The sequence below is a fragment of the Antechinus flavipes genome, chromosome 6 (genome assembly GCF_016432865.1).
Source record: "Antechinus flavipes isolate AdamAnt ecotype Samford, QLD, Australia chromosome 6, AdamAnt_v2, whole genome shotgun sequence".
Taxonomy (NCBI): Eukaryota; Metazoa; Chordata; class Mammalia; order Dasyuromorphia; family Dasyuridae; genus Antechinus; species Antechinus flavipes.
Window position 1 is genome coordinate 119236762 of NC_067403.1, and position 27805 is coordinate 119264566.

General features: G+C 37.3%; 1 protein-coding gene across 1 annotated transcript in view; it reads left to right on the plus strand.

Annotated features, from left to right (window-relative positions):
- The window catches only part of TENM3 (teneurin transmembrane protein 3), an 808000-nt gene extending 780450 nt beyond the window's left edge, over positions 1-27550 (plus strand). The window contains exons 26-31 of the mRNA XM_051965257.1: positions 125-300; positions 985-1220; positions 11603-11899; positions 16092-17703; positions 21443-21573; positions 23943-27550. Coding sequence (XP_051821217.1) covers positions 125-300; positions 985-1220; positions 11603-11899; positions 16092-17703; positions 21443-21573; positions 23943-24698 — 3208 coding nt within the window. The 3' untranslated portion in view covers positions 24699-27550. The remainder of the gene's footprint in view (positions 1-124; positions 301-984; positions 1221-11602; positions 11900-16091; positions 17704-21442; positions 21574-23942) is intronic.
- Positions 27551-27805: the final 255 nt, after the last annotated feature.

Sequence of the window (27805 nt, forward strand, 5' to 3'; positions counted from 1 at the left end):
CAACAAAGACAAACACTCTTCCAAATTTCTGCTGCTAATATTATTTCTGCTCATTATATTTGTAAAGTAAGTGGAACCTGGACTTTTTCTGTCAAATACTGAGAAGGTGCCACTTTTCCTTTAGCTATGACAGTGAGGGCCGTCTGACAAATGTGACATTTCCAACTGGAGTGGTCACCAACCTTCATGGTGAAATGGACAAGGCTATTACGGTGGACATTGAATCATCCAGCAGGGAAGAGGATGTCAGCATCACTTCAAATTTGTCATCAATTGATTCTTTCTATACCATGGTTCAAGGTAATAACTAATAAAGTAATTTTATGTTTTGATAGAACAAAATATTATAATTCAAAAGAGGTTTTTCTTTTACAAAGAATACAAGCACACTCCAAATAAGGCTGCCCCCCAAAATATCCCTTTCACAATAACACTATAAGTACATTATAGTCAAATTCCCCTAGAAAGTTAAAATATAATTTGGTTAATCATCCATTTGTGACATTTTCCCCAAGGAATGATGATGTTATTGTTTTTACCTAACACTGTTTTTGCTAAACCGATTAATGACATTAAGCAGAGGGGGGAAATCTAAAATCTTGAGGAAGGAAATATATTGAGAAGTACATATATACATCCAAGCCTCTCAATGCTTCTTGTTGATTGTGCTGCCCTTATCATAAAGAATAATCCTACATTCTATCAAATATAGAAATAACAAGGGGCAGGGGAGAGAAGCCCTAAGAATGGAGAAGAACTGAGTATTTAAAATACCAGTTTAGCCTCTTTATACTCAGGCAAAACTTGTATAGCAAGAAACAATAAGGGAAAAAATGTTTTAAGTTATTTTCTAAAAAGGCATTATTAAAGATGTTTTACTTACAAATGTAGATCATTCAAAGGATTATATCATTTTTAATTGCACATTCCAGATGTTTATTCCACATCTGTGGTTCATACATTTCTGCTTCATCGCTTTTTCAGATCAGTTAAGAAACAGCTACCAGATTGGTTATGACGGCTCCCTGAGAATTATCTATGCCAGTGGCCTAGACTCACACTACCAAACGGAGCCACATGTTCTCGCTGGCACAGCCAATCCAACAGTGGCTAAAAGAAATATGACTCTCCCTGGGGAGAACGGCCAGAATTTAGTGGAGTGGAGATTCCGAAAAGAGCAAGCCCAGGGAAAAGTCAATGTCTTTGGTCGAAAGCTTAGGGTAAGTAAACATTCAAGAGAAGTTTCCTAACCCTTAATTACTTTGGACAACTACCGAGCATGGGCCCATGAGCTAAGCCTGTCAAAGTTATGAAACCTGCTTGATATCTCAGATATAATTAAGATTAATTTTTACTGAAAATATTTTATATTTGAAATCCATAAGGGAATGTTATTGAAAGTTTCCCTTCCTAGGGCAGCCTCCACAGTTGAAGACTAATCTTTCTAGGACCTTCAGTTGTATCACAAAGAAATGAATCGATTGTAAATCCAACTTAGACATTCTAATGAGTAATTAGGTTAAAAGGTCAGACACTCCAGTCTTGTTAATTAATGTAAGAACTTTGTTCTTCTCTTCTTCACACCCTGCTCTGGTCAGGATTGATCCCTCACATTAAGGGTGCAGAGGTAAATTGACTTTAATATGGAAGTAGGCCCAGGCCTTATAAAGGTAGTACTGAGAAAGACCCAACTAATAATCCACAAAATGGTTAAGTGAACTTCCATTTTACTTGAAGGTGACTTCCCTCTTCTCATTTGGCTTCTCCTCCACCCCCTCCCAATTCTCCTAAAATAGAAATTAAATCAACTATAGATTGGCATCCTCAGACCCTAACTACTGTTTCTGTATTATTAATGGGACCCCCCTTTTTATTGCTGTTCTGAGAAATACTTTGGTAATTCCTATTTCTGATCTCGGTAGCATAATTGATTTTTTTGAAAATGTTCCGCTACCTGTACCTTTACAATTTTGTAAGGCACTTTCTTTCCCCTCCCTATCCTACAGTAGGCCAAATATATCTAGCAGGCAAACTATGATTTATGACAGCTATTTGGTAAAGACAACATAGATTAAGTACTCAAAACTAGGTTGCCAGGAGACCACCTTAGGACCACAACAGACATCTGAGTTATTAGAATTGAACCTGATTCATTCATGCTATTAGTAAATACACTGTAGTTTATCAAATAAAGGTGAATAACTTTAGACAGTTTTTCCTGACTAGTATTACATCACTTGCCATTTTTGTGCAAAGTCATTACAATCAAGAGAGAAAGACCAGAACATAAAATGTACTTTTTAATGCCTGTTTGGTTTTTTGTTTTTTTTTTTTTTGGCTATCCAAAAGTTTATATTTTTTCTTAAATCCACATTAAGAATTATTTACCTTGGCAGTCCCTCAGGGTACAACAATATCTACCCAACTCTGTCACCAGCTATTTACAAGAAACTAAAAGAAGCAGTGAGACAAAAATGGTGGTAGGGACATCATTTTTTCAAGGTGTTTGCTAATGGCCATCCATCAACAGTTGGCAGAAAAGCACTAGGGTTGGTTCACAGACAAACTACCAACTAAAAATGGCACATCAGAATCTTAAAGTCTCCTTTATCATTCAGGTACCCTTTAAGAAATAAAGTTCTTTGGGCTTCAAGCCTTGGTCAACAAATATTCATTAGCTGCAGGTTTGAACTGCCCCATCTCTCCCTTCCCCCCCCCCCAAAAAAAAAAAAAAAAAAAAAAAACACCTTATAAGTCGCAATGCTAAACTGGTTTAAAAACAAATAAATTAAAAAAAAAAAAAAAACAAAGATGAAAATCTATTGTCTTTATCCTCAGAAAGTTTCTAATTTACAAGGAAGACTTACTTGTGTACAACATGTAAACAAGATTTAGACCAGGTAGAATATGATAGGAACAAAAGAAATATCTGATTAAGTGCTTTAGGAAAATTCTGAAAAAGTAATTCTTTCCTCTTAAGTTGTCAAGGAAAACTCTGAATAATGGTAATGCTCAGGTAATGCCTGAGCGGCTGAACATGATACTATTATAATCCTTGGTGCTTTGAATAGAGTAGGGCAAAAGTGCCAAACATGACAGATGAAGGGGAAGAAAGGGAAAGGAGAGGCTTTCCTCACCTCTCCCCAAGCCCAAATGAGATTAGTCAATCAATAAATATTATTAAGCATCTACTATGGGTCAGTACTGGTTATACAAAAAAAAGAAGCAAAAGACTTCCTCAAGGAGCTTACAAAATAAAAAGTTTAATGAATTAAAAGATTAAGATGTAGTTGATAAATGTTTAAACTAAAATAAAAACACAATATAATATATTATGTTAATTTGAGGATGTCTAAGTCAATATGTAAGTTTTTGTGATCTTGAGTTTGACCCTACTGGAGTAGGAAACAAGGTCAGGCATTAAATCTGTGATTTCATTACACAGGGAAATTCCAGGAGGGTAGTATTCCTTTACTAAGGTTCATAGCCTCTGCAATTTCCAGTCTTGAAAGTCCCTGGAGCCCTAGGAGATAATATGACTTGCCCAGTGTCCAGGACTTGACCTTAGGACTCCATGGTTCCAAGGCCAGCTCTGTAGCCACTCTGCCTCTGGAGAAGACTCAAGTCTTCACCTTCTATTTACAAGTGTATTCTAGTTATTAAGCATCTCCTAAAGGGCATGATGAGTAGGATGCTTACCACTCTAAGCCAACACTGTGAACTGCTGCTTTTCTTTCCTTTGTTGTTCTTCCCTAAGTTCAGATCTCATCTGACCTTATTTTCATTCTTACACCCTGATGGAGACAAGTTTTTCCAGGAATCACTCCAAAAGAGAAATCGCTGACTGTATCTGTGCTACTATATGGCACTCAAATCATCCCTCTGCAAGTCATGCTAGATCATTATCTAAGCTCTGCCCTCTCTGGTGATGGTGGACCCCAATACACTATCCTGTGCCCCCTTTTCTTTACACTTTTCCAAGGGTGCTCATAAGCAATCATGTGTTAAACTATCATCTCTATGTAGATAACTTCTAGATCTATATATCTGGTTTCTCCTGGGCTTCAGTCCCACATCACAACTTTAATGCCAGAGAAACTGAGGCAAGATGGAGATTAGAGAATTTTTAATATTTTAATTATTGGAGAGCTTAATTAATTGACTGGATCAGATTCGCATCTCAAAGTATCCAGTATCAAATGTAAAATTCCAAGGATTTTTATAAGGCTCTAGTGATCGGGGGGGAAAAGGCAAGGGGTGGCGTCTGAACACCGGTGAGCAGGAATTTCCAGGAATGGATCATAAATCCGGTTCTGAGAGGTTGAGGACCATAAATTCTTCATATCTTAGGAGGACTTAGGAGTCAGGAAGAGGGGGTTGCAACCACAGGGATTCAGGCAGAACAATTCAGAAAAACTGAAGAAGAACAATTAGGGAAGCTAAGGTAGAACAATCAAAGGAAACTGTGGCACAACACAACAGCCTAGAGGACATTACTACCCAAAGGTCTTACAGTCATCTCTAACTCACTCTATCCCTCCCTTAGGCTTTTTCATGTGCCTCCTCCCCCCCACCCCACCTCCCACCCCCCTTACCCCCAAGTACCTTTGACTGTTCTTCATATGGAATGGTTTCAAGTTCCTTTAATACCCCAATTACCCTTCTCTGGATACAATCCAGCTTGTCAATGTCTTTTCTAAAATGTTTTGCCTAAAGCCAAACAACTCTTTAGATGTGGCCTTACTAGAGAAGAATACAGTAGATTATAACCTCCCTCATTTCTGTTCATCCTGCTTCTGTTAATATAGTCTAAAGTCCTGCTATCACAGTGTTTTCTTGTATTGTTCTTATAGTATTTAAGAGCCTGCAGGGATTTTTACGGAATAACTATCTTGAGATACTGTACTATCCTGTATAATGTCCACCTGAAATTTTGTGCCAGAAATTAAAAGCTCATACTTTTATAAAATATCATCTATCATCTAAAATATCATCATTAAATTCAACACATAGTTCTAGCTTTTCAAGGTCTTTTTGTATTGTGATTACATAAGCCAGCATGTTAACAGCCTATTAAATTTCATAATCATATCATCTATGCCTTTTTCTGATACTGATAAAAATGCTAAACAGAAAATGGCTTAGGAGAGATTCCCTTAGAACTCTACAAGAACAACTCTCTCTTAGGTTGATATCTATTTAATCACAATTTTTAAAAAATTGATCAATTACTTTTAACCCCACCTGGATATACTTATGTTCCTCCATTTTGCCCATAAAGCCAAAGTAAAAGATGCTGGCAAATACCTAGCAGAAATCAGAGTTCTCTTTGCCTATAGCATGAATTGGTTTTTGATGGAGCCAAGCTAGCAGGGAGTAATGACTGCTTTTGGTTTTTTCCCCCTCAAGTATTCACCAACCATCTTTTTAAATGAAGATTTTTTTCCAATAATGGAATTCAAAGCCTACTTATGCATACTTTGAATAATTCAATTCCTTCCCCTTTGAAAAAATAAAGACAGGATTTTCCTCTTTTCAGTACTCTGAACCCTCTCTCATGTTTGCCATACTCTTTTCAAGATCATCAAAAGCAGATGCTCACCAATTACTTTTGACTAGTGACCCAAAATAGTTGGTGGTCATTTTTTTCCTATCTTTTCATTGGCATTTCTTGTTAACAATTTTATATTGGTTATTTCCAACTTTATAAGTTTTCCTTTTTAGTAAAGAAAGAAATCAACAAAGATTTTTCTGTATCTAATATGTGGCAAGTGCTAAAGCAACATGAGAGTTGAGTAGTTCTATCTTCTCTTGAAAATAGCAATTATTTAATTCTTTGTACATATATCCCCAGCATCTTGTAGAGGCTTCATAAATACCTGTTGATTGACTTATTCTCCATCCTATCAATCCTAACTGCCATCCATCTCTTTCTTTCTCTCTCATTTAATTTTGTTCTCTTTTCTTGATTTGAAGAAAAAGGAAGAAGACTGTATAAAAGCTCCAAAAAGTAGTACCTCAAAGAGAACTAAATGTGAATGGCCATTCTCTCTGCTTGTGTCCAGATGACAAGAGTTTTCCACTTCAGGGAGAAAACAGTGCATAGAGGCATGGATGTTGGTTTCTTTTTAAATAGTGAAACCAGGATGCCTCAGCAAGACTTCTGGGGAAACATACGATTTTAAATGGCTTGTTCACTCACACTGAGAGGAGGTTTCCATCTGACACACTTGATTGCTCCATTTGATTGCTCTCACATAGACAATGCAAAGATCAAAAGGGAGGGTTTCTTATTTTCAAGATAAGATTGGCTATACTGGCTTTGACTACTAATTTCAATCCTGTAAAGGGAATAAGAAAGGAAGTCAAGAAAGGAAGTGCTGACATGGGAATTTGGATTAAGAACTGAACTGAAATGTAATAGGGCAAAGAAAGGGACAAAAAAGGGAGGCAAATGCTGGATACAGCATCATCAACATAAATGAGACTTGACATCATTCCCATCTGTAGCAAACTTTAGTCTCCTTTTTGGTCCAAACTAATATTTCCTTTTTTTTTCCTATCTCTCATTATTTTCTTCCACTAAGACAGATCTGGTTGGCTTTTAAGTTATTAACTTTAAACTGACTAAAGGCACATCCTTGCTTTTTAAAATTAAGATCTAAATTCAATACTATATAACCATGTATTTGCTGTCTCTGTATGACTTACTTAGAATCAAAATTGACTCTAGGAGAATAAATGTCTTGAAGTGAATAGTACAGTATACTTGGAATGATTTGACTGGTGTGCCATGCTTTTTTTACCTACAGAAAAATAAATAAAAAAAGAGAAATTAAGGATGGTACAGAAAGTAAAATATCAAAGGGAGAACCAAAATTAATCCAGAGGAAGAAAAAATTTTAAACTAGACTTTTTCAAAAGTAGTATTTGACATGATTTTTTTTTAATAAAATGAACTGGACAAAAAACAGTCAAAGAACAGTTTTTTCACCCTTTTCTAGGATTGGTAAAGTAGTAATGAGGAAAGAGAAAATTGTTTGGTTTAGGGTTTGTTTTTATTTCTTGTTTTTTAAGGCAAACCATAAGCCAAATAAAAGAAAATAATGCTAGAAAATGAGACAGATTAATCAGAAAACAGTAAAAAGAAAATGGAATCATAGAGATCAGGGAAAGCATAAGATTAAAAACTGAAGTGATTCCTTATTCTGCATATGACAGAATTAAAACCATTCTTTACTGCAAGAAACCCCAGCATTCATCTAATATAGCTATACCTGAATAGGAAATTCCCTGCTATGCAATCCCAACAAATACTTATACAGACTGATTAAATACCCAATGTGTAGGCTGAGTATACCAACATTTCCTGGGAAAGCATTCTTTCTCCCTCCCTCACTACATACTTAGAATATACTCTCTATGCATGTTTTCTATAGGTTAACAAAAGGAAAAAAAAAAAACATTTTCTAAGCTCCTTCTGTGTGCTAGACACTGGAGAACCTGTTACTTTCTAGAAGGCAGCCCATTCCATTTTGGTACGGCTTTAATTTTTAGGAAATGTATCCTTACACCGAGTCAGATTCTAGTTCTGCCTTTGTAGGATTAAAGAGAATATGTCTAATGCCTCTTGCAAGTGGTAGTCTTTTTAGATACTTGAAAACAGTTTTATAAGCTAAGTTTTCAGAAATAAAAACATTTGCATTAAATACACATTTGGAAGAAATTGTTTTTCTTTTGTCTGACGCCAACGAGTAACTAAAAATTAGTATGTTTATTTTTGCCAGAAATGAAATTTAGTATTTTCTTTCAGCCCAAATCAAAGACAATATATAACATTTAATAATCATATTCACTTTACAAAAAGTTTATGCAGGTGTTTAAAAGAAGAACTTTTGAAACTAAATACTCTGATAAGAACAGAAAGCTAATTATTATAAAAGGTGTATGTGAATTATGGCAGGATGCAGACATCTTGAGCATTTGTACAATCTAGATCAGGACTGCCACTGACTCCATAAATGAATCTATGACCCACCTGGACTGATTTCCTGAAGAGACCAGGAATGGTTTCAGCATATCTACCCTTTTGTGATTCCAGCACCTCCTGACCTTGTTATACATGCTTGCTTCCTCACTCCCACTCTCTTAATCACACACACACACACACACACACACACACACACACACACACAGTCATATTTCATAGTTAATCAGAGGGAATAACGTGACACCTGCCCCTATTTTCCTCACTTTGTTATAAGTAACTTCATGCCATCTAAGAGTTGTTTGGATTGTACCAGAAAAGAATATTTTGGAGTCCATTATTTGAGCATATGGAAGCAAGAACACCTAAAAATATTAAGATTCTATTTATGATCTGAATGGATTGCTTGACATTTAAGTTATGTGATTCCTTAAAGCAGTAAAGTTAAGAAGAAGCCTGTCTTAGAAAACAAGCATTTCTAATGTTTTGCCTCCTGCCTGAAGTACCCAGAGAGAGGAATGCAGAGGGGCAGGGCCAGGAAGAAAGACTGATCCATTAATCCTCCATGAAATGGTGCCTGCTGAAAACAGAGGGTAGGGGTCTAAAAGCAGTGGGAATTTATGTCTAAATCCTAGGCTTGTGTTAGGAATGTGAGAAAAGACAAGGGTACCTTCTAATTCTTTCCTTATTACATCAACTTGAAAGAGGATAAAAGAAAACATGTATGTGTTCTGTGTCTGCATCAAGTCCCTGCCATCTGGGTAAAAAGGAAGAATTCAGACAGCCATCCAGATGTTTTGTCTACATGACACCAAATATCCATATGTTTCTAAAAGCCCACATGTTTGGTGTGGCGGGCAGCATGGTCAGCAACACAAACCACATGCCCCTTTTCATCCTCTTGCTTAGGGGGTGTGTGGGCATGGACACAGACAAAACAGGTGGGACAGAAGCCAGTAACAGGTTAGACTAACAGCAAGAATTTTAACTAAGAATCTCAGTTGTATTTTACCAAGTGCTTTCCCTACAAAGTTACTGAGAAGCATCATGTACCCATTTTACTGTGGGATTTGCCCAGTTAAGTAGCAGAGCTGGAATTTGAACCTGGACTCTCTTACTCCCAAAACAGCATGCTTCTTCTCTAAAACAAAGATCAAAATATCAAAATAAAATAAAATGTACTGGATTCGTTCCCTTGGTAGAGAATATTTCTCACATCTATCTCCCCTAAACCACTGTGATACCAAATCTAGGAATCTTCTGAAATCTAACCAGTTGAGTTCTGAGTAAAGGAAGCATGTATAAAGATAAAGTGGGATAAGAAAAAACCAAAGAGAACTGAAAAACAAATTGAAAACTGAGGGAAATGTGAGGGGTGAGGGGGATGATGCAGAGAGAAAAGACAAGAAAATGAAAACAGATGGGAACATTGTAACAATGATCAGCATTATACATGAAAAGTTGTAATGATTCATGGCAAGATAGTGAAAGAAAGAAAGGAGCAAAGTCAAAGAATGCAGTTTTTTGAAGCATTATTTGAGAAGCATAAGAGCCAATACGAAAACCTATCCTGAAGCTACTAAAAGCTTTGTGCAGATATGATTGGAGAACACAAGCCAGCCAACTCAATTTAATGTAGTCTGGAAACCAAATCTATATCATTTATTGCTGTATGTTTTCATATTGTTTCCTTTCTTCTTATTGTAACTTCAAGGAAGTTACAATGCAGCCATTTTCTCATGCTAGGATGGAACCATGTAAAGTCCAAATAATTAACTGACTCAGAATCAAAGCAAATCAAAATCAAAGAATGTTAGAGATGAAAGTTTGAACATCCTCATTAGATAGATGAGGAAGCTGAGGTCCAAATAAATCTGTTGATTAGTGATAGAGGTAAGAGGTAACCCTAGATTTGTTGACTCCCAATACATTATTTTTCCTATGCTACTTCTTATCAATAAATATCTTAGTATCTACTATCTGATATTGTAAGGGTAATACACAGGATACCCTCTCAAACTGAAGAGATGAATTAAATAATAATAAAACATGTAAATAACAGTTCCAGACAACAAAGAAGTTCATTACCAAATAAATAATAATAGTAAGAAATAATTGCTGAAGAAGCTGATAAAAGGTAGAGAAATAAGTCACTTGAGGCTGGAATCAACAGTGAAGTCTTTTCAGAGGGGGTAGGATTTGAGCTATGTCTTTAGATATGGGACTGGAAAGATGAAAATCTAATTCCACCTCCAAGATTCTGTCCCTTCTTTGTGCTGCTCAAGGAAGTTGGTGGGGTTGGTTGGTTTTTTTTTTGTTTTGTTTTGTTTTGTTTTTTTTAATTCTCTCCGAGCACTTTGCCACCACAGCATTAAGTTCCTTCTGGACTTAAACCTTGACCATTTGGGGACAGGATGCAAAGTCAGCATTCTCTTTGAAAAGCTAGTAACTAGGAAAAGCTTCTTAAGGGGTTATTGTAGAGCAGGAATTAATGTTTAAAAAATAATAATAAGCCAAATGAAGAATATGAAAAGCAACTTTAACCTGGATTTATCATCTGGTCATAGGAGGGTTCCCTCCCTATATTTTAGAGAAAACTGATAGCAAGGTCAGCTGAAGCTATTTGAAGATATCAGCAAAAATCAAGCAAAATATTAATATAAAGGAATATAAATCTTAGATAACCGGTATATAAAACTAATATTTCCTCTTTAATTTGGATATTTTAAGCTCTCTCTCGCTCTCTCTCTCTCTCGCTCTCTCTCTCTCGCATTTCATCAAAAGCATATTCCCCATGCAATGTAGGGAAATACTCTCTATGCTGTTCAGTGGCAAGGGCCATAAAATTTTGTATGGGATTCAAAATACACTCCATAATAGCAGAGTTATGTATATAACATATAACGTAAGTATATTGTAACATAACTTTGGGCCAGATTTGTAAGTGGGTTGAAATGCTCAGGCAGAGAAGACTTGGTATTGTAGAGTTCTGAAACAGGTGTCATTTCTCCAAATTTTGTCTAAAATAAAACAAGATCATGACTTTCTAGAATGTGACTCAAAGTAATTCTTCTCTACTTTTTCCAGTAGTGATCAGCAATAATATGGCTTCTATCTTTACTTTACTTATGAACATCTTTACTTATTCTACAGAGGAAAAGTTTAGTTTATCACTACCTTTTATTTACTGTCACTGTGATTAATTTCCATTTATTCAGTAATTACTTGCCCGTGTTTTACAATGCTTGTGAGGCCTTGGGTAATTTAAATGGTTATTTCTATTGCATCTGTGTCCTCTAAATGACATGTGCCTTTAACAAACTCTTCAGCAAATTCATTTTAGTATTTCTCTTAACCTGTTGACTAAACTTTGAGAAATTTAATTGAAAAGGTTTTGAACAAATGCCAGGCTGTCTACATTTAATGAAACTTTTTAAAACAACTGTTAATCTAATGCCTTGTGCTTACACCAAGAAGTTGCTAAATTAATTTACTGACAAAGGAAATTAATCATCATAAATGGTGTTTAAACAATAGTGGGGACTTTGAAGAGTGTTAAGTAACTGTTATTGGAATAACATGATTTATTTTATCATCTTGTTTGTTTTATAAAAGGTTAATGGCAGAAACCTCCTTTCAGTTGACTTTGATCGAACCACAAAGACAGAAAAGATCTATGATGATCACCGTAAATTTCTGCTGAGAATTGCCTATGACACATCAGGACACCCAACCCTCTGGCTACCAAGTAGCAAGCTGATGGCTGTCAATGTTACCTATTCATCTACGGGCCAAATCGCCAGCATTCAAAGAGGAACCACGAGTGAAAAAGTAGATTATGATGGGCAGGGAAGGATTGTGTCTAGGGTTTTTGCAGATGGGAAAACATGGAGTTACACATACTTAGAAAAGGTATGTACAATCTACAAACCAAAGATAAGCTGGGGACAAGGAAGGCAGGGGAAGGAATGGATGATTAACATATATCAGAGAACACCAAGGCCATTGTGGATGCAACTATGCAAAGCTTCCTTTTCATTGTTATTTATTGTTTTATTATTTAATTATTATTTTTACTTATTATTGTTTTTTGCTGTGAACTTAAACATTAACACAAGCATTAATTAATGCACTTTCTCTATGCCAAGAACTAAGTTAAGTACTGGGGATACAAAGGCAAAAACCTGGTCCCTGATCTCAAGAACTTCACATTCTAAAAAGAGAGAAAACATATGTAACATATGAGAGATATATATATATATATATATAGTGTTAATGACAAGTAATTGAGGGTGGGGGTGGAAACAAACAAGAAAGCCCTCTGGAATTTGAGTGGAGTCTTGAAGGAAGTCAGGAAGCAGAGATAAGGAAAAAGATTATGGGGAGAGAGGAGAACAAGGAGGGGGAAAATGATTGAATAGAAACATACCAGATCTCAACACTATACTTTAGAACAGTCATCATCAAAGTTATTTAGTATTGATTTTAAAAGACAATGACCAATAGAATAGCTTTAGATAAGCTTTGTACTTGGCAAATAGTTGACCAGCACTTACGTTTCATTGATATTTAAGGCACAGCAGTGATGAATTTCTATATTAGTAAAATAGCTTCTCTTTATTCTATTAAGTTCTGTTAAGACTTTCCAAAATGCCTGATTGTAGCAAGCCAACAAACAGAAACTCTGCCTACTGATGAAATTTTTACATCAGAAAGATTTATAAATTAGGTCTTAATCAAAGCTAGATATTAATTAGTACAAATAATAAATCCAAAGAAGCAGTATTCAAATATATACAGCATGTTTCCTTTGGGCTTTTTATGGTATCTCACATAATTTTAACTTCAAATAATATAAAACCAAATCCAAACCAAGAAAGAGAATTCATCTACAAGGTAGAGGTTAGGAGGACTTATTGTTCACACTAATAAGGACCTGGGTGCTACTTCACTTATATATAATTCTCTGCCAACTCCTGATCATTTGAGCAAGAGTCTCAGATAACATAGATTAACATGTCAATTTAAGACATTGTTCCTGTCAGAGCTTCAATCAAATTAAACTCTGTATGACTGGTGCAATTTCTGAGACCCAAAGTTTATATGGGAAATGAGAACTTCAAGTTTCAAGCCACCTGAAATTGTCCATGAGAGAATTACCTAGGTCTCTCCTGACAAGAGGTACAAGGTGACATAGACAAAAGAGGGTAACCATATGTCCAGGCCTAGGGCCTTTTATCCATTTCTATTGCAGAATCAAAATGTAGAGTCTTAGGCTTTACCTTTTCATTTCCCTTCTGCCTTAGCTTTCCCCAATCTGGAGCAATCAGAGAGACACTCAGGGAGCTTTCTCAGGAATAGGAACTGTCTGTTCCTCCAATCTGGAGAGCCATCATAACACAGCTTCACTTAACCAATTTTCATGTTGGTCTAATTAAAAATTACTTTCTTAATTAACAAAAAAAGTTACACTTAATTTAGATTATGCTTAATTTTCTAATTCTTTGTTCAGTTTACCAATGTTCTACCCAATGCCTCATGATTGGAGAGGTAAAGCTGCCCAGTGGCAGAGGATGTTGAACTTTGAATCCATAAGACTAAGGTTCACCCGTGACACTTTTTCTTCATGTGTGTCTCCTTTTTTCTGCTCTTCAGTGCCCTTATGTGTTGAATGGGGATGATGAGCTTCTCCCTCCCAAAGTTGTGGAGATCAAAGCTCAAGGTGCTATGTAACCTCAGGTACTCTTATAATTGTTTCAGCATGAACCCTGGAAGTAAAGCTAACAGATAATCTTAAAGACTAGGGTGCTTTTCTGTTCTAGAAGTAAGGAAAGGGTATCTTAGAAAAGTTAAGTGATTTGCTAGTAAATGTTCAAAAGTAAATGTCAAACCCTGGGCTTCCTGACCGTAAGCCCAACACTAAGGTGACTCTGGGTTTGCACCTACCACATTTGCACAGCATAAATTCTGGCAAGGCCTACCAAATGGGTACTGCGCTGAGTAGAGCTCCAAACTGACTGTAAACTTAGTTCCCAAAGATCAGCTTAGCAAAGCTTAGAGAAGTTAGTTACTACATTGGCCATAAAATGCCGAAATTTTTCAGCCAGAACAACTCTCAAAGACATTCTGACAATTAATTATCAAGTATTTACTAAGAACCTAGATGATGTGCCAGGTATTATATAAAGTGCTAAAGATACAACTATAAAGAATGTAACAGCTCTTTTTTGCAAGAGACTTACCTTCTACAAGCAAGGTAGTTAAACATAAGGTAGTTGGGGAGGGACATCAGGAAAGGCTTCATTTAGAAAATGGTTCTTGACTGGCATCCTAAAGAAAGCATATTCATCTGAGTCAGAGGTTAGGAGAGAGAGCACACCAGGTACACATGGGACTAGGAGTATGTAAGCAACAAATAAAAGGCTGCTTGGCTAGATCACAGAGTGTAAGAGGGGAAATAATGTCCAGTAGGAATGGAATTTCTAAAGAAATCACTATCTGCCATGGTGCAAGGGAGTGCTCACACCAAAGGAATTAGCAAAAAAATCATCAGATTATTAAAATATTTACATAGTATTTATGCCAAAATTTTATACTTCATAATATCTTGTGTTTGCAGAATATTTCAGGGATTTAGAAAATTTCAAAAATTGTCATCATTTTTAAGATAAGCCAATTGAACTGGAAACATTAAAAGTTTTTCTCAAGTTTGTGCAGTTGGGATAACAGAACTAAGACTCAAACCCAAACCTCTTGCTCTAAGATTCAACAACACCATAGGCTCCAGGAATTCTTTCTAAAAGCACTTGAGGAAATAGGAGAAGAACAGACAATTTAGTTATCACGACCGCTTCAAAATTAAACCACCACCGCCTCTGCCAGCCTCATCATCATCATCAGGATAGGGATATAATGAATTCCTTTAATAAAGATGGGTATTGGGGCAGCTAGATGGTGCAGTAGATAGAGCACCAGCCCTGAAGTCGGAAGGACCTGATTTCAAATCTGGCCTCAGAAACTTAACACTTCCTAGCTATGTGACCCTGGGCAAGTCACTCAACCCCAATTGTCTCAGGGGAAAAAAGAAAAGAAAGATTGGTATTCTACCTCTAGCTTTAAGTCTTAGAGGTAGTGATAAAGTGGATAAAATTCAAGGCCAGGAATCAGGAAGACTCTGCATTCAAATCTGGCCTCAGATACTCCCTACCTGTGCAGCCCTGGGCAAGTCACTTTCCCGTGTTTGCCTCAGTTTCCTCATCTGTAAAATGAACTGGACAGAGAAATGGCAGACCACTCCAGTATTTCTGCACCAAAAAAAAAACCCTACCAAATGGAGCCACAGAGTTGGACATGACTGAAAACAATTGCACCACCACCCCTTCCCCACACAGTGCATAGGCAGTATGTGACAGCCAGATCTTGAATTCTTGAGCCTTCCTAGGCCAACTCTCTATCCCGTCATGCTGCTTCTTCCCCTGCAACAGATCACTGATAATTTTACAAACTTTTTAACATATGATTAATACCTCCCTTTTTTCTTCAAGTTGAAATGCTATGTACAACTCAGGGCTGAGTCTATGAGGGTTTTCTTGGCAAAACTAAACATTGTTCCAAATACTTTGTCCCACTCTCAAATGCAGCTGGAAAATATGGTTTCAGTATGTCTAAAGTTGAGTAGAGGGGGAAGGGGAGCATCTTGCTAACTAATTATTATGAGTAGGAACTGCATTTCCCATATGCTGTTTCCTGCTTGAAATAATGTCTTTAGAACAGCTTCTCTTCTGCCTGTCTTATGACTTACCCAAATCCATTGACAATCTGCTGTTTGGCCACAAGGGCCTGGAAAAAGAATTGCATAATCATCACAAGGGGGCATATTGTGAATCTTAGGCTACTAATTGCAAAGCCTCTCACAATTAAGCATCCAAGGAAATTGGGCAAGAAAATCATTAAAACCATGTAAGGTCAAGGATAACTCAATTTAAATGAGAATTATTCTCTCAAGTGACATGTTTCATTTTGTTCTTTGTTGTTTTCATTTTGTTGTTTATTTTTCTTTCCCTTGTGCACAGACAGGAGTCTAAAATATATTTTCTCTTTACAGTCAATGGTCCTTCTGCTTCATAGTCAGCGGCAGTACATTTTTGAATATGATTTGCTGGACCGACTTTCTGCTATCACCATGCCTAGTGTTGCTCGTCACACCATGCAGACGATCCGCTCCATCGGCTATTATCGGAATATATATAACCCTCCTGAAAGCAATGCCTCCATCATTATGGACTACAATGAGGAAGGGCTGCTTCTGCAGACGGCTTTCCTGGGTACCAGTCGGAGGGTCTTATTTAAGTACAGGAGGCAAACGAGACTTTCAGAAATTCTGTACGATAGTACAAGAGTCAGTTTTACTTATGATGAGACAGCAGGAGTCCTAAAAACAGTGAACCTCCAGAGTGATGGTTTTATCTGCACCATTAGATACAGGCAAATTGGCCCACTGATTGATAGACAGATTTTCCGCTTTAGTGAAGATGGGATGGTAAACGCACGGTTTGACTACAGCTATGACAACAGCTTCAGAGTGACCAGCATGCAGGGTGTCATCAATGAAACTCCATTGCCTATTGATCTCTACCAATTTGATGATATTTCTGGTAAAGTCGAACAGTTTGGAAAGTTTGGAGTTATTTATTATGACATTAACCAGATCATTTCTACAGCCGTCATGACATATACAAAACACTTTGATGCCCATGGCCGCATCAAGGAAATTCAGTATGAGATTTTCCGGTCACTGATGTACTGGATTACAATCCAATATGATAACATGGGACGAGTTACCAAGAGAGAGATTAAAATTGGACCTTTTGCCAACACTACTAAATATGCCTATGAGTATGATGTCGATGGGCAACTCCAAACAGTTTATCTGAATGAGAAAATTATGTGGCGCTACAATTATGATCTGAATGGCAACCTGCATTTATTGAACCCAAGTAACAGTGCTCGCCTGACCCCTCTTCGCTATGACCTAAGGGACAGGATCACTCGGTTAGGGGATGTTCAGTACCGACTGGATGAAGATGGCTTCCTACGGCAACGAGGCACAGAGATCTTTGAATACAGTTCCAAGGGACTCCTGACTCGAGTTTACAGCAAAGGTAGTGGCTGGACCGTGATATACCGCTATGATGGCCTAGGGAGACGGGTATCAACCAAAACAAGTCTAGGACAACATCTCCAGTTCTTTTATGCTGATCTTACTTACCCCACCAGGATTACCCATGTGTATAACCATTCCAGTTCAGAAATTACTTCTCTTTATTATGATCTTCAAGGGCATCTCTTTGCCATGGAGATTAGCAGCGGGGATGAATTCTACATTGCATCAGACAATACTGGGACACCTTTGGCTGTTTTTAGTAGCAATGGGCTTATGCTGAAACAAATTCAGTACACTGCCTATGGTGAGATCTATTTTGACTCCAATCTGGATTTCCAGTTGGTGATTGGATTTCACGGAGGCCTCTATGACCCACTCACCAAATTAGTGCACTTTGGAGAAAGAGACTATGACATATTAGCAGGACGATGGACAACCCCTGACATAGAAATCTGGAAGAGGATTGGGAAGGATCCTGCTCCTTTTAATTTGTATATGTTTAGGAACAATAATCCTGCAAGTAAGATTCACGATGTTAAAGATTATATCACAGGTAATTATATTTTGTTCTTTTTCAAAGATGAATTAAGTCTAATAATTGCAGATCTAAAATTTTTTGCTGATTTTTTTTTAAGTTATCACCTTCCTTTAACATGTGGACACCCAATATTTCAATGTTATTGTTTTCCACAGTGAGGTAGAAAACACTAGTTGATAACAACTTAATGATAGTATATCAAGCTCAGCAAAGTTTAGGGGGATATTCTATCCTACCCACATACCACTGAAATTTACTGAGTAGGGAAACACCATGCTTCCATTAGCATGGAAATATAACTCATGTACACAATTATGGAGATCTTTGATTCCACTTTTATTCAGTAATATTCACCAGGGTACATATCTTCTACCTGGTCAGCATTAGCAAGGTTAATGTCTGCCTTTGGGTACCCAATATGTTTTAGCTTATTCTCTCATTACACTACACTACACTACACACACACACACACACACACACACACACACACACACACAAGTACAGCATCACCAAGATATCATTGTTCATCCTTAATGCAATACTGCTGCCCAATCTCACTTCCCAATCTCCACTTTGGACTTTCCAGCATTTTAATTAGCAGGGGGGAAAAGTATTATCTTCTTCCTTCTGATGAATCACCATGGCTTTGCTCTATAAACTTTTAGTTTCTTAACTGATGTTAGCATAATCCCTAGACATATAGCTAAGCCTATGTGACCTTGACAGAGGTTGCTGTCTTTACAGGGAATGAGGCCTTTGGGGAATGTCAGGTATATTGCCAAGCAAGCAAAATTTTATATATGTATACTCATATTTCTTTGACTTTGGGTAGGGCAAGGTGGAATGGAGTAGAGAATGTGATCTCCCAGAACTGGAGTTTTACCTTTGGGGTTAGTTGACTTATATACAGCAAAACATTCTTAAATTGCAGGGTAAGATGATGCATGTTAACAATAACATAAAAATAGTCAATAACTATAGCAATCTAGTGTTTGACAAACCCAAAGATCCCAACTTTTGGGATAAGAACTCACTATTTGACAAAAACTGCTGGAAAAACTGGAAATTAGCATGGCAGAAACTAGGCATTGACTCACACGTAACACCATACACAAAGATAAGATCAAAATGGGTTTACGATTTAGGCATAAAGAACAAGATTATAAACAATAATATATAAATTAATATGTTTAAAGAAATATTATAAAGGAGCGTTAACACTTTTATTTGTGGGCTCTTTAGATCTTCCATGACTTAAGGCCCATCTAACCGCTTCCTCTTTATTTTTGAAGATGGGGTATCAAAACATAGCTTTTTTTTTTTAGGCACAACTTCACAAGTTTGATTAAACTCTTAATAAAGATAATCAACATTTGACATACGTACCTCTTCCCTAGCAGACATTCCTTCTTCATCACTAGAAAGACTTAAAGAAAGAAGTTTTCTCTTATAGAAGACTGAACCCTTGGATCTCAAAATGCCCTCACCCTTTCTGATTCCTTGAGTCATGCCCATATATATACAATATATATATATATATATATATATACTTATATGTGTGTGTATATGTGTGTGTGTGTGTTTATTTATATGTACCAGAAACCAATAAATACACCCTTTTAGTGCACAACTTTGTTTTCCTAGAGTAAGAGATTTTGTAGTACAGGCTGTAAAGTTATCTCCCAAATCCATTTCCCATTTCTTAGCTATCTTTTTTAAGATACGGATTCACGATAGGGTCACTCTAGGTGCTGCCTGCCCTTGTCCTATTAGTTCAGGTCCAAAGCCACAACAATCTGAGACACTCACAGGTCATTCAGCAGTTAACAACGGTTTACTTAGCCACAGCACATAAAGGATTCCACCAGGATACGCCAGACTTCTGTGGGCAGATGTGCATCCATCTCCCTGTGGAAATACAGCTGCTTGCAGGATTTTTTTTTAATTGTCTTGGGGCATCTGCCCCATCTAAAGGGCCACTGCCCTGCGGTATTCACAAGCTGTAGAGGTTTAGCTTGAGTGTTAGCCCTGGGCCAGTCAAGTTTCAGGATGGCTTTATCACCTGGCAATGAATGGTCTTATTCAACATGTAGACTAACTGAAGATCTTGCCCCCCACACACACTCTACATCCTCCTCCAGTATTCCTGCCCATTTTTAAAGTCAATTCCTATCGATATGGAATCATAAGATCACAGAATTGGAACTATAATGGGCCTCATTTCATTTTAGTGATGAGGAACTAAAGTCAAGAAAAAGTTCAGTAATTTGTCCAATATCACTTAACTACAAGTAGTTGAGGTGGAATGTGAACCGCAGCAGATCTCACTTTTCACTGTGCCCTTTGTCCACTACAACTCTGAAAATATTTAAAACTTTCCATTTGCTTTTAATATGGATGTGTTCAGGAATGGCAGGGAGAGGGTAAGGGCTGTCCTAAATTTCATGGTCACTTTTTGGGCATGCGTAGAGTGTTGGTGGGGAGAGGAAAAGTGTTTTCTATAACACAAGGCTCTCTTCAATCTTTTTATGTCATCTTGAAGAAAATCACTTTGTTGCCTATGTGACAAGTTTTAAGCTTCACCTCTAATTTAAAAGATAGTTAATATCAATTTTTTTTTAGCCGAATGAATCTGGCCAAAGGAAGTGACTTCTGTCAGCATGGTGATGAGGTGAGAGTTTGTGCCTTGGAGAAGTGAATGGAAAACAAGTGGCTCTCCATCATTTTGACAAGCAGCTTACCAGTGGTTATTTAAGAGGTGTTGACAGGGTCTGACTGTAGGGCTAGAAAGCCCACAGCCCCCTATATTCATCCTCTCCTAGCAACATGAACTGCAGGGAATGCTATAGCAGCATTTTCTACAAAACATCAAAAGAGAGATGGAACAGCATAAAATATATTAGGTGAAATGCAATTTCAAATTTTCTAGCAATGTGCTTAATATCTAAAATAACCTACACCCAACTGTACTCATAAAGCTGCAGCCTGCTGAGTAGTTCAGTAACATTATAACCTCTAGAATAGAATAAAAGCCTTCTTCTGAGCTTAATGGCTTCTTGAGTCACATGGCAACATTTTAAAATACCATTTTAAAGGTTTCCAGGTTCTCTACCCAAAAGTTTGTTTCCACCTGTACCCAGCCAGCCTTTGAAGTGGCAAGTGATGGCAACCACAGCCTCTGTGCCCATGGCTCTGCCAGCTTTTAGCATTTGTCTTTGATTAAGAAACAACCCTTGATGTTAATACTCCCAATTTAGTCTTTTTATTAATAGAAAATGAATTGTGGAACTCTACATATCCTTGGGCAATCATTGTTGTAAGCTAGTAACAGCACAATACCTATTAAAGGCCATAATTTACTAACGACAAAAATAAACTTCATTTGTTTTCGCCTATGTCTTTTTGGTGCTATCATAATACCCATTATAGTTTTGATCATTATTAACACAGGATATTACTTACTTCGCATGCATGACATTTTATTCAGTTGGCCTAAATAAGAGGCCAAAACTCCAGATTTTATGGATATGCATTGTGTTTGGAATAGCACTGTTCTGACATCAGGACCATAGTCTTCACTCTCAAAAACAAACAAAAATAGAGTGTGTTTTGAATTATGTGGCAATAAACAAGAATGTGGGCTCTTCTGCCAGGTAATTTATGTATGGGTGTGACTTTTTACAAGGTAAGGACCCAAATTTTAAAAGCACAAAATAAATTCTAACACCTTTCATTCTGTACATTCTTCTCCTAGATGTTAACAGCTGGCTGGTGACATTTGGCTTCCATCTACACAATGCTATTCCGGGATTCCCTGTTCCCAAGTTTGATTTAACAGAGCCTTCTTATGAACTAGTGAAGAGTCAGCAGTGGGATGATATACCAGTAAGAAACAAAACTAAAGAAATAATACAAATGGGAGAAACAGTTCTGATTTAGCTCTCTTTCTTAGCTTTAGTCACCAATCTTTACTCAATTAGCATTAATTAGTAAAGCATGTTCTACTGCCATTTTTTCCTTCTAAAAGTGAATGTATTATAGTCAGAAAAATGGGGGGAGGGGACTTTTTTAAGAGAGACTTTTGTGTTGTTTAGAGTTAGAGTCATTTCTGATGGTGGAGATCAAAACCTAGAGTCACACATATTATTAATAGCTAACAAAACCTGGCAACCCATTTTTGAGTTCTGAGTTTCCTAATGAAACCCTGAAAGATCAAACTGATAATGGCATTCAGAGCCCGAAGGAAATAAGAGAAATAAAAATAGGCCAGGAAATAAACACAATTATCACTGATGTATACTTTCTACTGGCATCCTACAAACAATATACAAGTACAGTTTAATTTCTCCTCTTTACTATTAACTCTGATTCATGTGACAGTGTAAAATGCAGAATCATTCCAAGACACGCTCATTACTACAATCTAAACTTTGGGTGTTTTTGTTATATCATTGGAAGGGAAAGGACATATATACCCACACACATGGTAACAGTTCTAAAGGATGAAAAAAAAAAAAAACAATGTGAAAATTGCAAGGTCAACGCTATAGTTTCCAAAAATGGTGCCTCTAATTTGGACCATTCAGAGATCAAAAAGAAATGCACCACAAAATACCAGGATTTCTAGCTTAAAGCAAGAATAATTAGAGATCAAGAAATTGGGTTACCCAAAAATGATAAGGAACAGATTTTAGAAATTTAGGGGGTGGGATTTAGTTTTTGAAAAATTAATTTTTCCTCCTGGGCAATTTTCTATCATTTCAGCGAATATAAGGAAAAAGGGGACAATCATAATTAAAGGGCAAAAATATATAAAAGACACTCTGCAGAGGTCCCTTTTTTCTGTTCTTGGTCAGAAATAATAGCTATTTTGGTTTTCCTTTAAGTAACTTTTTTAAAAAAAAGATTCACCTTCTTATTTGTAAAGACTACCAAGTCGTTAAGATAGGTGGGGGGCAATGAGGGGGCAAAAGGCAAAATTTTAGAGCATAAAAAACTTGGACTGGTGGTTTCGTTAATATAGGATAGGAAACTCCCTCTGCCAATGTAGCTTGGTACTCTTTGTTCCCTAACAAGTCATAGGGAATTTCTTAGATCACTGAGAAGACACATAGTCTTTATCACAGGTGAGCTTTTTACTCAAGTCTTTCTGACTCTAAAATGAGCTTTCTAGCTACTATGCCACACTGCCTCTCACTCACTAACATTTCTAAACTTAAAATGGATCTAAGCTGGTCAAATGCTATGTAGACATGCCAAAGTTTTCTAACATATATGAGCCAGGGTGCATTGATGGCATATGGCATATGGCACTGCATTAAACAATCCCTTCTGAAGTAATTGAAGTCTTTTGGGGTTGCCAACTTTTCTTGTAAGCAACCATTAGGATCTGGTAAGCGTTTCCAATTAAGGAAAGAGTTCTAAGGAATCCCTGTTAAAAACATTTGGGCACCTCCTAAAAGAAATGCTTAAGTTCAAGAAGCCATGACTAACATCAGACAAATATCTGCCTTTGTCAAATGGGTTGAACTGTTAAGATACTCCTATTAAAGTCCTCGCTGATGAAGAAGGAAGGGCTTACCTAAAAATTTTTTAGGTCACTCCCTAAGCTTGCTGAAAATAATTGTTCTTAATAAGGTAGCAAATAATAGTTCTCTATATTCAGGCCTTCAAAGACTCCTGTGGTATGGCTCTGCTTATCGCTGTGAAATTCAGCTGAAAGTGTTTACCAGGAAAAGACGAGTCTACCCAAATTAAACTGCAAGCATTCCAGAGCATACAAATGGGACCCAGTGTTCAAATACTTAGCATCCTCTGAGACACTCTCACAAATCCCAGCTTTTGCCAGTCTTTCCCCTGCTTCCCACTGAGAAGGTTGGAAGAATGCAAGAGCTGATTAGCCGAGTTGCACAGATCCTCAAAAAAACAACACAAATGTTTCTAGTAATTATGGAAGAAAACATAAAGCATTAGTATTGGCAAATACTATAAACGTTTAAAAGCTTTGAATGGAGTTACATTTTTAAGTTGGAAACAAACTCAATAAGCATTTAAATGAACTTAAAATCAGATGAGTTTAAGAAAATCCTTCCACCTATAATGTCTTTTCTTTTGGGAAGAACTGAGCTCCCCCGTGCTTTTGTCATAGTGAGGCAGTGTGCCAAAGTGATAGGGGACAGAGGGGTGCCAGTAGAATTAGTTTCTTGATCAGGGCTATGTTCTTTAAAATGTCTCTCTGTTCCTTTTCTTTCCAGCCAATTTTTGGAGTCCAACAACAAGTGGCCAGACAAGCAAAGGCTTTCCTGTCCCTGGGGAAAATGGCAGAAGTGCAGATCAGCAGACGCAAAGCAGGTGGAGAGAAATCGTGGCTATGGTTTGCAACAGTCAAATCTCTGATCGGCAAAGGTGTGATGCTTGCCGTGAGTCAGGGGAAAGTGCTGACCAATGTGCTCAACGTGGCCAATGAGGACTGCATCAAAGTGGCAGCTGTCTTGAATAATGCTTATTACCTGGAAAACTTGCATTTCACCATTGAGGGGAAGGATACTCACTATTTCATTAAAACCACCACTCCCGAGAGTGACCTTGGCACCCTGAGGCTAACAAGTGGGAGAAAGGCCTTGGAAAATGGGATCAATGTCACCGTTTCCCAGTCCACCACAGTGGTGAACGGCAGGACTCGCAGGTTTGCTGATGTTGAGATGCAATATGGCGCGCTGGCTCTTCACGTCCGCTATGGCATGACTCTGGATGAAGAGAAAGCGCGCATCTTGGAACAGGCCCGACAGAGGGCCCTGGCCAACGCCTGGGCCAGAGAGCAGCAAAGGGTGAGGGACGGAGAAGAGGGAGCCAGACTCTGGACAGAGGGAGAAAAAAGGCAGCTTCTCAGTGCTGGGAAAGTACAAGGATACGATGGGTACTATGTACTCTCTGTGGAGCAATACCCAGAGCTGGCCGACAGCGCTAATAACATACAGTTTCTTAGACAAAGCGAAATAGGGAGGAGGTAACACACTGGCCAAGTCTGGGCCACCAAAGAGACAATGCACCAAAGTCTTCCGAAAAGGAGACAGAACTATCTTGCTGCATCACTACTTGAGCCTAAACTACACCTTTGCTCAGAATTTTCTGTAGCACAAATTTTGATTTGGACTCTGTGAAAGAGAAGAGCCTTCCAGGAGAATGATACTGCTTTAAAACAAAAGAAAAGAAAACAAAAAACCCACAAAAACAAAAGAAAACAAAAAAAGTACAAAAACAAAAAAACAAAAAAAACGTTTTTTCTGAATGACCTTAAAGGTGATCCGCTTTAAAGAATATGTTTACATATGCATATCGCTGCACTCAGTTGGACTGAAAGTATTAAAAAGAAAAGGAAGAAAAGAAAGCGGCCTAAAACTTTTACAATAGGCCTCCTGTTTCTTTGAGGCACTGTATTTAACTAAGGTAAAGATTCATACAGTGTTTCCAAATATTACTGAATTGTTGACCTTTGCTTACAAGAAGTAGTCTCTGCATAGGATGTGCTATATATCTCTGTTAATTTTAAAATGTGGGGTAAAGTTACTGTTTATAGACAACCCAACTGCTTTAACTGTGCTGCTTTATAAAAGGACACTGGCACAAGGGGACTTCTGCTACCGTGGGAATTTAATCATGGATTTTACAATGATAACATGGTTTGCCTTGGGGGAAAAAACTGGCAAGTGGAACCCTTGTCACTGATAAGCAAAGGAGACCCTGATTTTTTTGTAAATTATGTGAGACAAGTTGTTTATGGATTTTTATATGAATTACAATTTACTGTACATCAAATATTAGTCTCAGAGGAGTTAATTTATGTAAAGTGTTTAAAAAAGTTTATACTTAAAAAAATAAAATGATAAAAACATGTGAACTGTGTGATTTTTTAAAAAGGATTGCACCTTTTGTTATCTGTTATAGCTATACAGTATAAATTATTATATTGTAGAGATATAACAACTTATGCCTATAATGTCCAAAAGTGTTAATATTTTTGTATTAGGTTGAGAAATTGTACATCTTTCTATCACCAACATGGATAGGATAGTGCAGTCCTTCGTGGGTGGCTATCAGAGTGCAGTTTCCTTCTCCAACTTTCTAATCATCACTCTGGTGTCCCCACCATTATTTCCCAGGGGCACAGAAGCAAACTAAGGCTCGGGGAATGGGCGGAAGCTGTAGACAACTGGGGTTTTCCCGGTCCTCTCCCAAATGTAAAAATAAATGGGGATTTGTTATAATTAACCACTGGGGTTTTCTTGTTATCTTGCATTGGTTCTGTTAATGGAGGCCCGAAGCTACATTTCAAGGTAGGAGAGCATAGTGTCGCCAGGGGCTTGGAGAATGTTAAGACTGACTCACTGTAGTTTTAACCAGATCAGTCACAGTGGGTGACAAATGTGTCACTTTAAGGCACAAGGAAAGATAAAAGAAACCAAGCCTTGTGGAGAGAGTCAGAGAGACAGCTAATCTTGGTTCTTAAACCTCTGGGTCACACAAAGAAACTCACCAAGGGAGATGAGAGCTCCTTAGGTCCACATGACCAAACCTCTGAATGATGTGGCTAGGCGATAGCCTCTGCTCCAAGTCAGGGCCAGAGAAACCAGGGTGCCACAGATCAGACTTGAAGGTAATCCACAGCAGCGTGTGTGTGCTAGCTTTGTCTAAGCAAGCCCAGCCCCTGTCCACAATGGGCTCGAGCCACTATTCAAATCTTGTTCAGAAGCACTAAATTTCAGCCACAAAAATATTTTTCGAAAATATTTTTCAGTTCCTTGGGATAGAGTCCACACTGTTTTTCCTCTATGTATAATGGTGATAAAATATAGCAAGTGAACAATGTCGTAAATATAAAGGTTCAAGTGATGTATTAAAAATAATTTTCTAACTGCTTTGTATGTATCACATACTCTAAATTGCACAGTAGGCGTGTTTATTAAACAGACTGGCTGGGAGAGGTTCGAAATAGCTACTGAATCGGCAGTATCAGTGCTATTACTGTATTTGTGTATTTGGTAGAGCATACCGAAATAATTAATCTTATAATGAATGCTGATATTTTACTAGAATGGAAGCACAGATTAGCATCAATATTTTTTATCCTTGAAAGTCCTTTGGCAAGTATGAAGAACCCCAGATTTAGCAAACTATGAAATTTCAAACCACATAAACATGGCACTGTTTTCCATTTTCTTTTTGAAATGTAAACTGTTAGGTATTTGCAATTCTGTTAGATGGAACCTTCAGCAGCACTGTATTTAGTTAGCATGTTGTAAGTGCTTTTGGTGAAATAGGCTCAGAGTCTAAATTCTCAGAAACGTTTCTGACCTATTAAATATGAAAAGCCTATGCCATGTGGCAGAAGTGAAATCATGGTCTATCGTCTTGACGTGTACTAGTCCTTTACATTGGCACAGATAAATAACAAATTAGAGTATCTCTTGGTGCTTATTTTAGATGAAGTCAAATCAAACCAATTAGTGGTCTTGTTAGTAGGTATAATGAGCCTATTTCTTACTAAAAAGACTTGTGATCTGGACATGCTTTTACAAGAAATAGTGACCTTGGGGAATATGTAAACAAAAACCTTTTTTTTTTAAAGATGGGGAGGGGGGAAACCTGTATAATGAAAAGAATTAGCTTACAAAAAAATAAATTGATATTCAAAGTATTTTAGGCAAAGCCAGTCAAAAATGCTTTCATGATATTTTGAGATGTAAATTTTGTCTGATTTGTATTGTTCCTTTCATTTGCCTTCTTAACTTTATATGTGACCTGAATTTTCCATAACTTGATGACTATAGATTGCATCTAGGCATTCCAATAAAAGCCAACCCAATGTGTGTGTGTTTATATATTTTTTAAATATTGTGTTAGCCATTATAGCTCAGGTATTGCTTTTCTGTTTATAGTTGGGGATGCAAATGAATGCACTTGTATTGCTATTGATTCATCTGCTACACAGTTGGTAATATCTTTTTTTTTTTTTTTTTTTTGTCCATTGGCCAGACTGCTAACTCAGCAAAGTGAGTTTCACCAGGGGAGCTCTCTCGTGGCCTACTTTAGAAATATGTTAAATACACCCCACAAAGCC